The sequence below is a fragment of the Anolis sagrei genome, chromosome 9, assembly GCF_037176765.1.
Source record: "Anolis sagrei isolate rAnoSag1 chromosome 9, rAnoSag1.mat, whole genome shotgun sequence".
Lineage (NCBI taxonomy): Eukaryota > Metazoa > Chordata > Lepidosauria > Squamata > Dactyloidae > Anolis > Anolis sagrei.
Window position 1 is genome coordinate 35,370,074 of NC_090029.1, and position 14,059 is coordinate 35,384,132.

At 43.9% G+C, this 14,059-nt stretch overlaps 1 protein-coding gene across 3 annotated transcripts in view; it reads right to left on the reverse strand.

Annotated features, from left to right (window-relative positions):
- Positions 1–14,059, reverse strand: part of ACAN (aggrecan) — a 116,675-nt gene that overhangs the window by 24,638 nt on the left and 77,978 nt on the right. For 2 of the 3 annotated variants that reach the window (XM_067471456.1, XM_060755175.2), the window contains exons 11-13: positions 9,074–9,253; positions 4,385–6,532; positions 426–539 (exon numbers count right to left, since the gene is read on the reverse strand). In XM_067471456.1, coding sequence (XP_067327557.1) covers positions 426–539; positions 4,385–6,532; positions 9,074–9,253 — 2,442 coding nt within the window. The remainder of the gene's footprint in view (positions 1–425; positions 540–4,384; positions 6,533–9,073; positions 9,254–14,059) is intronic. The other variant, XM_067471457.1, reaches the window with a different exon arrangement.

Genomic DNA, 14,059 nt, shown 5'->3' on the forward strand with positions numbered 1-14,059 from the left:
GTGTCATTTTAATGTTGCATGCACTTCTATTTGGTATTTTATTGGCCTTTAAAAATAAACTTAAATGTTGCAATACTAATGAGAAGCCGAGGCAGAACAGTCCTACATGCAGGAAGATTTGTAGCAGTGTTTCTCAGCTTTTATAATGCCGTCACCCTTTAACACAGTTCCTCATGTTGTGGTGACTCCCAACTATAACATTATTTTCATTGCTACTCCATAACTGTAATTTTGCTACTGTTATGAATTGCAATGTAAATATCTGATATGCAGGATGTATTTTCATTCACTGGACCAAATTTGGTACAAATACCTAATACACAATTTGAATACTGGTGGGATTAGGAGGGGTTGATTTTGTCATGTGGGAGTTAATCTCAGCAGCAAGTTAATCTCCATTCTAGGAAGAGGACTTCTAGACTTACCTATGTCACAGTGATCACCCATATATCCAGGTGGGCACAAGCAAGTGACGATCCCTTCTTGTTCCTGGCAAGTTCCCACTCCACATGGCTTCTCTTCACATGTCTTGGATGTAACTACAAATATAAAGTTTATATCCACTTAATCATTCAGCTATGTCGATTGGATGGGATGCTAAATGAAGGCTACCTCCAAGTTTGAGGGACTCTGATTAAAAGACCCTCAGGAAGTCACAACGGTTAAGAGGCAGACCTCTTTTCTCTTTGCTCTTTCCCATGAATCCTAATTCACTCTCTTCCTTCACCCTTGGAATGCATTACAACTTCTCCCTCGATGGACTGTTGGTGGGCAGGAAAAGAGATTTAAAGATGGACTCAAAGCCAACCTTAAAAACTCTGGCGTAGACACTGAGAATTGGGAAGCCTTGACCCTTGAGCGCTACAGCTGGAGGTCAGCTGTGACCAGCAGTGCTGTAGAATTTGAAGAGGCACGAATGGAGGGCGAAAGAGAGAAACATGCCAAGAGGAAGGAGCATCAAGCCAACCCCGACCAGGACTGCTTTCCACCTGGAAACCAATGCCCTCACTGCGGGAGAAGATGCAAATCAAGAATAGGGCTCTACAGTCACCTACGGACCCACCGTTCTTGAAAGATAATCCTACTCAGACAATGAGGGATCACCTAAGTAAGTAGAATTACAACTTAGGAAGAAGATTAAGGCTTATCACTGCTAAGTCCTAAGGTAAGGTAAGGTTTTTCCTTGACATTAAGTTGAGTCGTGTCCGACTCCGGGGGTTGGTTCTCATCTCTATTTCTAAGTCAAAGAGCCGACATTGCCCATAGGCACCTCCAAATTCATGTGGCCAGCATGACTGCATGGAGCACCGTTACCAGAGCAGTACCTATTGATCTACTCATATGTGCATGTTTTCAAACTGCTACGTTGGCAGAAGCTGGGGCTAACAGCGGAAGCTCACCTCTCTCCCCGGATTCGAACCTGCGACCTTTCAGTCAGCAAATTCAGCAGCTCAGTGGTTTAACTCACTGTGCCACTGGGGACTCCTAAGTAGAGCCAAAGTAAGTCCTACTTGAAGCCAAACCTTATACTTGCATTCAACATAGCTAAGTGGCTCTCTAAAACTCACAGGCTGCAAAAGTGCATGCAAAGCAGATGTTCATGGCTTGAATCAATCCATGGAGATATAAGAAGAACATGAAATTATCAGTACTCCTAGACAGGAATTGTACCATGCAATTTGGCTCCCTGTCTACAGCCTTTTTGATAACAAGCAAAGACCTTATTTTTTGGTGTACTGTAGCCCTGGATCGCCTTTTCACCGAACACCACACAATGTTCAGAAAATCCAATAAGTTTTTTTTGTCATGTCAGGAGCGACTTGAGAAACTGCAAGTCACTTCTGGTGTGAGAGAATTGGCGGTCTGCAAGAACGTTGCCCAGGGGATGCCTGGATGTTTTGATGTTTTACCATCCTTCTCTAATGTCCCTGCTTCGGGAGCTGGAGCTGACAGAGGGAGCTCATCTGCACTCTCCCCAAATTCAAACTTGCGACCTGTCGGTCTTCAGTCTTGCCAGTACAGGTATTTAACCCACTGCACCACTGGGGGCCCCTATCTAATAAGTAAAAGTTTTTTTTATACCTTTATACTTATTCATTAATAAACATTAATAAACATCCAATAAGTAAAAGTTTATTAATGAATAAGTGTAAAAGAAAAAAAGCCAGTCAAAAAGGAAGCAGCAAATGCACAAAAAGTAATTCCCAACGAGATCAAGAGTTCATCAGCGTTTGAAGCAAGGCATCAAAAAGCAATCCACAGAGACTTGAGTTAGACAAAGCAAAAGAATACTTAAGCAGGGTATTGTTCAAAAGTTATATCCATAAATGTGAAAACAGGAACACAAGAAAGGCAAAATCTCCAAGAACATCAAGTCATAAACAGGAATCAAACCGATAATCTTGAAATATAGGAACTTGGACTAGAAACCGGGAGTTATTTCCCCTTTTTACAACATTGTTTCCACCTAAGGCCTGAGAGCCCAGAAACCACTTGGAAGGTCTCAGCCTCTCCCATGACATCACTTCGCATGCACCTGCTTTTTCTCTCCTTATCTCTTAGCCTCTGAGAAAAATGAGCTTGTCTTTGTTTTACATTCTGTCTCCTAATCTCCAAGTGACTCGACCTGGAAAAACCTTCATCTCCCACATTCTTCTCTGAAGGTCACTCTGGCCAATCTCATGGGAACTGATATCACTTTCTCCCATTTCTCCGAAACCTCTTTCTCCAGGCCCCTGCTATCTTCCACAGATTCCTAGGAAATTACAGGTTGCAACCCATCATCCTCTTCCTCATCCTCTGAGCATTCAGAAAACTCATCCAATGCTTGTCAGGCTACAATATTTTTACACAGAGATTCAGCCCTTAACTGGTTGAGGAGTGCAATGGACATGTTTGCTTAACCTAAGTTGGTGGCCACCACCACATGCAATGTCTGACAAAATACTTCTGTTTCAAAACAATTACTTATATTCCAATATCTCCACATTCTAAATCCCCCGTCTCCCCTCTATTGGCATTCAATAAGATGAGACAGGCTTAAGAAAACACAGAGAATACAAAATGCTTTCCTCAACCCAGCACCCCTGAGATATCACAGAAATCATTCCCCATCATACTCAGTCATCAGAAGGAAGGGAGTGATGAAAGATGTAGCCTTGTAGTGTATGGAGTTGGGGAAGACTAACTTTTAAAGTTCTGTCATCAAGACCCAGATAGCTTTTTCTAAGTATTAAAAAAGGATAAGAAGGATAAGAAGACATCAAATGGATTTCTAAGCTGTTGAGATGCAAGGTAATAGGAGTGAGTTTCTTTCTCAGGGTGCTTCCAGACAGGGCCAAAATCCATGCCAATGTAGGTTTTAAAAACCCACTTTGGCATAGATTCCCATTCCCACTCCCCCCTCAAAAACCTGGGCTTTTCCAGAGGTGGGTGGCTACATGTAATGCCAATTACAATCAGGATGACATGTAGCCACCCCACCCCTCACGCCAATTTACCACTAAAAATAAAATAAAACTTAGCTGCTGCCATAACATTTCTTCTTGCTCCCACCTGGTGTGAGGAAATAACATGCCAGGAGACTGGGGGGGGGGGGGGGGGGGGAATCCCTCCTCCCTTCCCCAGTCCATCCCAAAAAACCGAAATGGCTATGTGGATTGGGTCTGGGAATCGCATGACATGGGCTCAATCCACACAGGGCCCACACCTGGTAAGACCTGGATCTTACCCTGAAATCCAGATCTTACCTAGTAAGATCTGGATTTTAGGGTAAGATCCAGGTCTTACCAGGTTTAATTAATTTGGAACAAATCCTGGTTTGTTCTGTATTAATTTGGTTTTACTGGAGGCGTCGTTTGAATGCTTATGGTAAGACCAAGACAAGTCCTGGTTTTTGGGCCTGTCTGGATGGGCCCTCTGATTTTGCGGATGAAAGGTGGCACACCAAGGTCAAGTAAAGGGAGAATAAGTTACCAGGAAATTCGGAAAATCAAGAGTCTAGAGCAGGGGTCCTCAAATCAAGGCCCGGGGGCTGGATATGGCCCTCCAAGGTCATTTACCCGGCCCTCGCTCAGGGTCAACTTAAGTCTGAAACAACTTGAAAGCACACAACAACAACAATCCAAAAGCAGGCCCACACTTCCTATTGAAATACTAATAAGTTTATATTTGTTAAAATTGTTCTTCATTTTAATTATTGTCTTGTTTGTAAGTGTTTTTTGCACTACAAAGAAGATATGTGCATTGTGCATAGGAATTCATTCATTTTTTTTTCAAATTATAATCCCGCACTCCAACAGTTTGAGGGACTGTCACCTGGCCCTCTGTTTAAAAAGTTTGAGGACCCCTGGTCTAGAGGCACATAATATATTATTAAATGTACCTTGTGTCATTGGCTCTGTTTCATCTGTCACATGGGGTGAAACTTCAGGCAGGGCATCTGTGGCAGCAGGAGGCATTGGTGAAGCCTCTGAAATAGATGCATCTTCTCTTTCTGACTCTGGTATCACATGCTCATAAACCTCTGTTAGATCCTTGGTGTGTTCTGTTAACTCAGCATCTGGCAACAGGTCTTTCTCTGGACCATCTGAGACAGGATGAGGAGGTGGCCCCGAACTATCCCCATGGATCTGGCTCCTCTCTTCAAATTCCCCCGAGGGCAAACCACTGACAGAAGGTACTCCAGATGTTTCGGAGTAGCTTTCAGGCAATGCAGAGGTTTCACTATCTGCTTCGTAAATGGTGGACACTTCTAAGTGACTTTCTGGCAATGCTGATGTTTCACCACTCAGTTCATGAATAGTTGAAGTTTCAACACCAGATTCATGGAATGTGGAAGTTTCACCACTAATATCATGATATTCAGGGGATTTTAGGGTACTTTCAGGATATGCAGAAGTCTCTCCACTAGCTGTGGAGGCTTCTCCACTTGAGTCAGTAAAGTGAAAATATGTGGCCTCTGTTCCTCCTCCCAGTTCCTGTGAAACTGCTGGACTTGTTACAGCTTCTACTAGATCTGAAGTCATTAAGGTGATTTCTGGGAGTCCAGAAGCATCACCACTAGTACTACCTACAGTTGAAGACTCTCCAGTTACATCAGTGACAACTGCAACTTCTCCACTAAAATATGGAACACCTGATGATGTTCCGCTGATGTCAAATGTCCCTGATGGTAATCCACTAGCTGTTGTCACACCATATATTTCTCCAGATGTTTCCCTCTCTCCTGAAGGGAAACCGCTGACTTCTAAGATCCCAGATGTCCCTTCTCCTAATTCTTGGGCAACAGATGGCTGTGTTACAACTTCCACCAAAGTTGTATCCACAAGAGAGATTGTAGGAAAGCCAGATGAGAGCCCACTATAATCATAAATTCCAGATGGCAAACCACTGGTGAGGCTCACACCAGAACTTTCCCCACTCATGTCCGTTAGTCCACTTGGAATTCCACTGCCTTCATGGACTCCTGAAATCCACCCACTGTAATCTATTTGTCCAGAAGGTTGACCACTCACATCCCAAATTCCAGACACTGTGCCTGATAGATCTTCATCTCCTGAAGGCAATCCACTTATTTCTACAAATCCCTTCCCTTCTTCTTCTTTAGTTGAAGAAGTCGTTGTCACTTCAAATAAATTAGAATCTATGAAGGTAACTCCTGAAGTCTCGCCACTTTCATCAGTTCCAGAACCTCGACCACTTAAGTCCACAAAACCACTTAGATCAGGTATCCCCAAAGGCGCTCCGCTGAAGTCAATTCCTGAGGATAACCCACTGCTATCTGGTAGACCAGAGGTCAGTCCACTGATATCAAGTCCTGATGATAATCCACTGATATCAGGTATCCCGGATAGCTCCCCACTGATATCAAGTCCAGAGGACAGCCCACTGATGTCCGGGATTTCACTGACATCTACTCCTGAGGGCAATCCACTAATGTCCCACTCAGCAGAGGGAAAGCCCGATAAGTCTCCATCTCCACTGACTCCAATTGTCCCTTTCCCTTCCATTTCTCTTTCCGTTGCTGTGGTTACAACTTCCACCAAAGTGGCATTCACAAGAGACACCGTAGGGAATCCAGACGTCAAACCACTGTAATCATATTCTCCGGATGGCAAACCACTGAAAAGATCAGTGCCAGATCCTTCTCCACTCATTCCAGAAGGCAATCCACTGAATTCTGGGATCCCTTTGCCTTCTTGAAGTCCAGGAACTCGTTGGTGGATTTCTGGGCCAATTCCTGATAATTCTTCATCACCAGAAGATAAGACGACTTCAATAATGCCAGAAGAAAGGCCACTTGTATCTCCTGATGGGAGTCCACTCTCTCCAGAAGGAAGTCCACTCAAATCTGGGATTCCAGAAGGAAATCCACTTTCTCCAAATCCTGAAGGTTCTCCACTAATGTCAGGGATTCCACTTATATCTGGCACTCCAGAGGTCCACCCAGAAACAGATGTCTCTGTTATTGGAGCTTCTGCACTTGTTTCTTCAGGTATTTCATAAATAGTAGGAACAGCCGATGGACTCGCTTTAACAAAGAAGTTTGGGGGAGAAAAAAAAAGAGAACTTATTTTTAAAAAGTTCAAAGAAGCAGTGAAAATACACAATACAAAAGGAAAGTTGACTTTTTAAAGCCATGGCTGCAGGAAGAAAGCTCTGAGAACAGGAAATATTTCACTGAAGAGTTGCTTCTTTTTGCAGAGCTTCTGAGCTACCTACATTGTTGACACAAAACCACTCTCACCTCACTGCTCTCAATGTCCAAGGAGAGAAATGGTGTGATACTCCAGGTATTGTTTCCAAAAATAAGGAATGCTGGGAGAGAAAGTTCAATATATGGAAGTCTATTTAAGCTCTCCCCTTGTGCTTTTCTGTGTGGTGAAATGCAATATGTGTTTTGGTGCAAACTCATTGACAGATTCATATGCGCCTTCAAATTAACTCCAACTTAAGGGGACTCCATCCTCCAGTTTCTTGGCCAGATTTCTCCAGAGGAGATTTGCTATTGCCTCTTACAGATTTGACAAAGTCACCCAATTAGTAGATTGGGGATTCAATAATAATAATAATAATAATAATAATAATAATGGGTTCTTGTGGGGTTTTTCGGGCTATAGGGCTATGTTCTAGAGGCATTTCTCCTGACGTTTCGCCTGCATCTATGGCAAGCATCCTCTGAGGATGCTTGCCATAGATGCAGGCGAAACATCAGGAGAAATGCCTCTAGAATATGGCCCTATAGCCCGAAAAACCCCACAAGAACCTAGTGATTCCAGCCATGAAAGCCTTCGACAATACAACAACAACAACAACAACAATAATAATACTGCAAAGGCTCTGGTACAAGCCAGTCAAGATGGTCCCAGTGGTGATAGGCACACTGGGTGCAGTGCCTAAAGACCTTGGCCTGCACTTAAACACAATCGGTGCTGACAAAATTACCATTTGCCAGCTGCAGAAGGCCACCTTACTGGGATCTGCATGCATTATTCACCGATACATCACACAGTCCTAGACACTTGGGAAGTGTCCGACATGTGATCTTGTCTGCTGTGGACTCATCTTGTTGTGTTTCAAATAATAATAATAATAATAATATAGATTAGGTAAAGGGTTCCCCCTGACATTAAGTCCAGTTGTGTCAGATTCTGTGGGGGGTGGTGGTGGTGGTGCTCATCTTAGTTTCTAAGCCAAAGAGCTGGCGTTGTCCATAGGCACCTCCAAGGTCATGTGGCCAGCATGACTGCATGGAGTGCCGTTACCTTCCCGGAGAAGCGGTATCTATTGATCTACTCACATTTTCATGTTTTTGAACTGCTAGGTTGGCAGAAGCTGGGGCTAACAGTGGGAGCTCACCTTGTTCCCCAGATTCAAACTGCTGACCTTTCAGTCAGCAAGTCCAGCAGATCAGTGGTTTAACCCACTGTGCCACTTGGGGCTCTTCAATAACGATGATAACAATAATAATATACTTTATATTCTGCTCTATCTCCCCGAGGGGACTCAGAGCAGATTACAGGTACATATAGAGCATACATTCAATGCCATTATACAATTGACAGAGACAGACAGTACGTAAACAGAGGCAAGGCTTCCCTCTTTACAGTACTGTACCCAAATACCGGTCCCACCTTATTTCAATTTGTATCAGTCTTAACCCAGCCTTTTAAATTATCCTGATCTATTCCTTTTCCATGCCCTAACAAATAGACATGAAGAGCAGGTGGTGTATGTATGTGTGTGTGTGTGTGTGTGTGTGTGTATATATATATATACTATTGATGTGTTGTTGGGTAATTCCATGCTTATGTTGCTGTTACTGTTGATGTTGTGACTCTGTATGTTTTGATGTTGTTGCTTGGAAACTGCCCTGAATCCCCCTGGGGAGATAGAGCAGTATATAAATAAAGTTTTTATTATTATTATTATTATTATTATTATTAATATTTATCTCTTGCATCTGGCTGTGCTCGACTCATCCATGGGGAGTAGCTCTTGCTTCATTTTTCCATACCGAGAAGCTGTCGTCCATGGATGCTTTCCTGGTTGGATTTTTTCCAGCATGTTTTTCAGGGCGCCTTTTACCTCCCTGCCAAAGCAGTACCTATTTATCTACTTACATTGTTGTTTTCGAACTGCTAGGTGAGCAGAAGCTGGGCTGATTGCAGGAGCTCACCCCAAGCCTCGCTTGAATTGCTGACCTTCTGGTCGGAAGGATCTTCTATAGCTGGCGATTTAACCCACTGTGCTAGCCTGGCCCAGATTCAAATTCTAGTCTTCCACTCAAACTGACTCTTATAATGAATTATTGGAAACCTTCTACTTTCATAATGGAGTGATATTTCCATTATAAAGATGCTTGCAACTGTGAGAGGGAAACCACATCATCCCTTGGTGTGTCTGCTACTGGACCTGCCTGGAATTCATAGGCACAAAGTATTGGGAGGGATGGCTGGCTATCATACAGATCAGACCTATGTATGCTGGCCCTGTACAAATCTGCCATACGAATGGTAGATACTGATTTACGCTATATCCGAACAATGTTTAATCATGCAGCCTGACTTACCAGTTAGCAATGACATATTTGTTGGAAATACTTCTGCCCCCCACTCAGTCTGATTTTCAGAGTCAGTGGCAAACTCAATTTCCACAGTTGTTTCTTCCCCAGAAGGGACTTCCTCGACTCCAGGGACCAGCTGAGCTGAAATGAGATCCTCTTCTATGTCTTCATACAGGGATGGCAGAGCTGGAAGACGAGAATTACAGTTGGTCATGTTCAAGACAGAGGCTTGACAGAGGCATGACTTGGATGAATGGCTAGAAGGCATGATCATCAAGTTTGCAACAAACACCAAATTGGGAGGGATAGCCAATAGTCCAGAGGACAGGAGCAGAATTCAAAACGATCTTGACAGATTAGAGAGATAATGGGCCAAAACTAACAAAATGAAGTTCAACAGTGACAAATGCAAGATACTCCACTTTGGCAGAAAAAATGAAATGCAAAGATACAGAATGGGTGAGAGCAGTACGTGTGAAAAAGATCTTGGAGTCCTCGTGGACAACAAGTTAAACATGAGCCAGGAATGTGATGTGGCGGCAAAAAAAGCCAATGGGATTTTGGCCTGCATCAATAGGAGCATAGTGTCTAGATCTAAGGAAGTCATGCTCCCCATGCTCCATTCCGCTTTGGTTAGACCACACCTGGAATATTGTGTCCAATTCTGGGCACCACAATTCAAGAGAGATACTGACAAGCTGGAATGTGTCCAGAGGAGGGCGACTAAAATGATCAAGGTTCTGGAGAACAAGCCCTATGAGGAGCGGCTTAGGGAACTGGGCATGTTTAGCCTGAAGAAGAGAAGGCTGAGAGGAGATATGATAGCCATGTATAAATATGTGAGAGGAAGCCACAGGGAGGAGGAGGGAGCAAGCTTGTTTTCTGCTTCCTTGGAGACTAGGACGCGGAACAATGGCTTCAAACTACAAGAGAGGAGATTCCATCTGAACATTAGGAAGAACTTCCTGACTGTGAGAGCTGTTCAGCAGTGGAACTCTCTGCCCCAGAGTGTGGTGGAGGCTCCTTCTTTGGAAGCTTTTAAGCAGAGGCTGGATGGCCATCTGTCAGGGGTGATTTGAATGCAATATTCCTGCTTCTTGGCAGAATGGGGTTGGACTGGATGATGGCCCATGAGGTCTCTTCCAACTCTTTGATTCTATGATTCTACGATTCTATGATTCTATGATTCTACGATTCTACGATTCTATGATTCTATGAGAGGGGCTTCAGGGTATTATATGGTCATATTTTAATGCAAATCTCAATCTCTAAAGTGGAATATTCTCAATTTTTCCTCTGTGGCATTTTACCTTTGTCCCCACAACATCCTAGAGCCATGGTGGCGAACCTATGACACGTGTGTCAGCACTGACACGCGTAGCCATTTTTGATGACACACAGCCGCATGCGGTCGCATACAGAGAAGATGGGGCTGCATCCCAAGAAGGACATTTCATCCTCAGTTCCTACACCAGCATTTTTCTATAATGCCGAGATATATGGCATTATAGAAAAAGCAGGTAACTTAAATAATTAGTTTTTGGTTTATTAAATATAGTTATATATTACAATAATACATTTTTGTTATTAAACTATAAATATCATGAAATTATGGGTTTTTCTCGAAGTGACACCCCACTCAAGTTATGCTTGATTTTTTTTGTGAGTATTGACACACCAAACTCAAAAGGTTGCCCATCATCGTCCTAGAACAATGTTAGCTTTGGGAACTTTGGATAATTCATAGTCTTTGTAACATCGATAAACACCCATTTAAAACACTCAAAGCCAACCTCAAAAACTCTGGCATAGGCACTGAGAACTGGGAAGCCCAGACCCTTGTGCGCTCCAGCTGGAGGTCAGCTGTGACCAGCAGTGCTGTAGAGTTTGAAGAGGCAGGAATGGAGGGCGAAAGAGAGAAACGTGCCAAGAGGAAGGCGCATCAAGCCAACCCCAACCGGGACTGTCTTCCACCTGGAAACCAATGCCCTCACTGTGGGAGAAGATGCAGAGCAAGAATAGGGCTCCACAGTCACCTAGGACATTGACCTTGGAGGACTATCCTACTCGGACAATGAGGGATCGCCTAAGTAAGTAAGTAAGTAAGTAAGTAAGTACACACTCATTAGGAAGAATAAAAAATTCATTGCTAGCAGATGGTGGAAACAGAAGAATGGTCTGCCTCAGGGGAGTGTGCTTGCTCCAACAATGTTCAACATTTACACAAATAACAACCATTGCCAGAAGGGATTGAGAATTTCATCTATGCTGATGATTGTGCCATCACTGCTCAAGCAGGGAGTTTTGAAATGGTTGAACAGAAGCTCTCTGAAGCTTTAGGTGCTCTTACTGCCTATTACTGGGAAAACCAACTGATTCCTAATCCATCTAAAACACAGATGCGTAGTTTTCATCTTAACATCAGGCAAGCATCTCAAGCTCTGAGGATGACCTGGGAAGGAATCCCACTGGGGCATTGAAGCATACCAAAATACCTGGGAGTTACGCTGAACCAGACTCTGACTTATAAGAACCACTGTTTGACTATCAAGCAGAAAGTGGGTGGTAGAAATAATATCATATGAAAGCTGACTGGCACAACCTGGGGATCACAACCAGACACAGTGAAGACATCTGTCCTTGCACTTTGCTATTCTGCTGCTGAATATGCATGCCCAGTGTGGAATACATCTCACCACGCTAAAACAGTCTCATTAAGTGCATGCAGCTCTTAATGAGACATGCTGCATTATCACGAGATGTCTGCGCCTTACACCACTGTCTAGCTAGTATTGCACCACCTGACACCCACCGGGAAGTAGCAACCAATAGTGAAAGGACCAAGGCAGACACATCTCCAGCTCATCCCCTGTTTGGGTATCAGCCAGCATGTTAATGACTTAAATCAAGAAATAGTTTTCTAAGATCTACAGAGACACTCGCTGGAACACCTCAGCAAGCAAGAGTCAAAAAATGGCAGGCTCAAACCCAGCACCTCAACCAATGCCTGATCCCAAATGCGAGACTCCCCCCTGGGCACACAGAAGACTAGGCGACTTGGAAGGCGCTGAACAGACTGGGCTCTGGCACCACGAGATGCAGAGCCAACCTCAAGAAATGGGGCCACAAAGTGGAATCCTCGACATGCGAGTGTGGAGAAGAGCAAACCACTGACCACCTGCTGCAATGCAACTTGAGCCCTGCCACAACACCAGAGGCACTCCAAATGGCCAGATGCTGGTCAAAGGACATTTAACCAACTACCAAACTCACAAATTTTGTGTTTTGTCTGTTTGTTTCATAGAATCATAGAATCAAAGAGTTGGAAGAGACCTCCTGGGCCATCCAGTCCAACCCCATTCTGCCAAGAAGCAGGAACATTGCATTCAAAGCACCCCTGACAGATGGCCATCCAGCCTCTGTTTAAAAGCTTCCAAAGAAGGAGCCTCCACCACACTCTGGGGAAGAGAGTTCCACTGCTGAATGGCTCTCACAGTCAGGAAGTTCTTCCTAATGTTCAGATGGAATCTCCTCTCTTGTAGTTTGAAGCCATTGTTCCGCGTCCTAGTCTCCAAGGAAGCAGAAAGGAAGCTTGCTCTCTCCTCCTCCCTGTGGCTTCCTCTCACATATTTATACATGGCTATCATATCTCCTCTCAGTCTTCTCTTCTTCAGGCTAAACATGCCCAGTTCCCTAAGCCGCTCCTCATAGGGATTGTTCTCCAGACCCGTGATTATTTTAGTCGCCCTCCTCTGGACACATTCCAGCTTGTCAATATCTCTCTTGAATTGTGGTGCCCAGAATTGGACACAATATTCCAGATGTGGTCTAACCAAAGCAGAATAGAGGGGTAGCATTACTTCCTTAGATCTAGACACTATGCTCCTATTGATGCAGGCCAAAATCCCATTGGCTTTTTTTGCCGCCACATCACATTGTTGTCTCATGTTCACCTTCCTCCCCATGAGGACTCCAAGATCTTTTTCACACGTACTGCTCTCGAGCCAGGCATTGTCCCCCATTCTGTATCTTTGCATTTCATTTTTTCTGCCAAAGTGGAGTATCTTGCATTTGTCACTGTTGAACTTCATTTTGTTTGTTTGTTTTGTTCTGTTAGAAATGTAATACAATTGACTGGTTGCCCTGACATGACAAATAAATTGGGAAAAATCCATTCCTGATCCCTCAATACAAAAGTCCAAAGGGGATAGTCGATGCAGCCATGCTCTCTGATAATCAAAACGTCCAGAAGTTTCAGCTGTGCAAGCTTTGGCCCCACTCCAGCACTGTGTACACCCTGGGCAGCTTGAAAAGGCTTTTGATGTCTACTTCACAAGCATCCCGCGTAGCTTTCGGAGGACGTTTCTTGTGAAATTTAGCACCTGAGGGGGAAAACTCTTCATGTCTAGTGTTCGAAAAAACTACTCTTGCTTATATTATTAAATGAGGGCAGGCATCCTCCTAACGATGGTTGTGTAGAAGAGGAAATTTCACCAGGCTCAGCCACTCCTGCTGAAATTTTGTCTTCTACACAGCTATCAAATGTACATGAGCTAGCTCAGGCCATGGGCAAACTTTGGCCCTCCTGGTGTTTTGGACTTCAACTCCCACCATTCCTAACAGCCTCAGGTATTTACATTATGATTCATAACAGTAACAAAATTACAGCTATGAAGTAACAATGAAAATAAGACTCTCTTTGGGAAATGTAATAAGACTCCCTTTGGGAAATTTCACTTGAAACTTGGCATTGCAGCTTGGATGACAGATATTGACTCTAAGCTGGAATGTGTCCAGAGGCGGGTGACTAAAATGATCAAGGGTCTGAAGAACAAGCCCTATGAGGAGCGGCTTAAGGAGCTGGGCATGTTTAGCCTGAAGAAGAGAAGGATGAGAGGAGACATGATGAGGGCTATGTATAAATATGTGAGAGGAAGCCACAGGGAGGAGGGAGCAGATCAAGGGTCTGGAGCACAAGCCCTATAAGGAGCG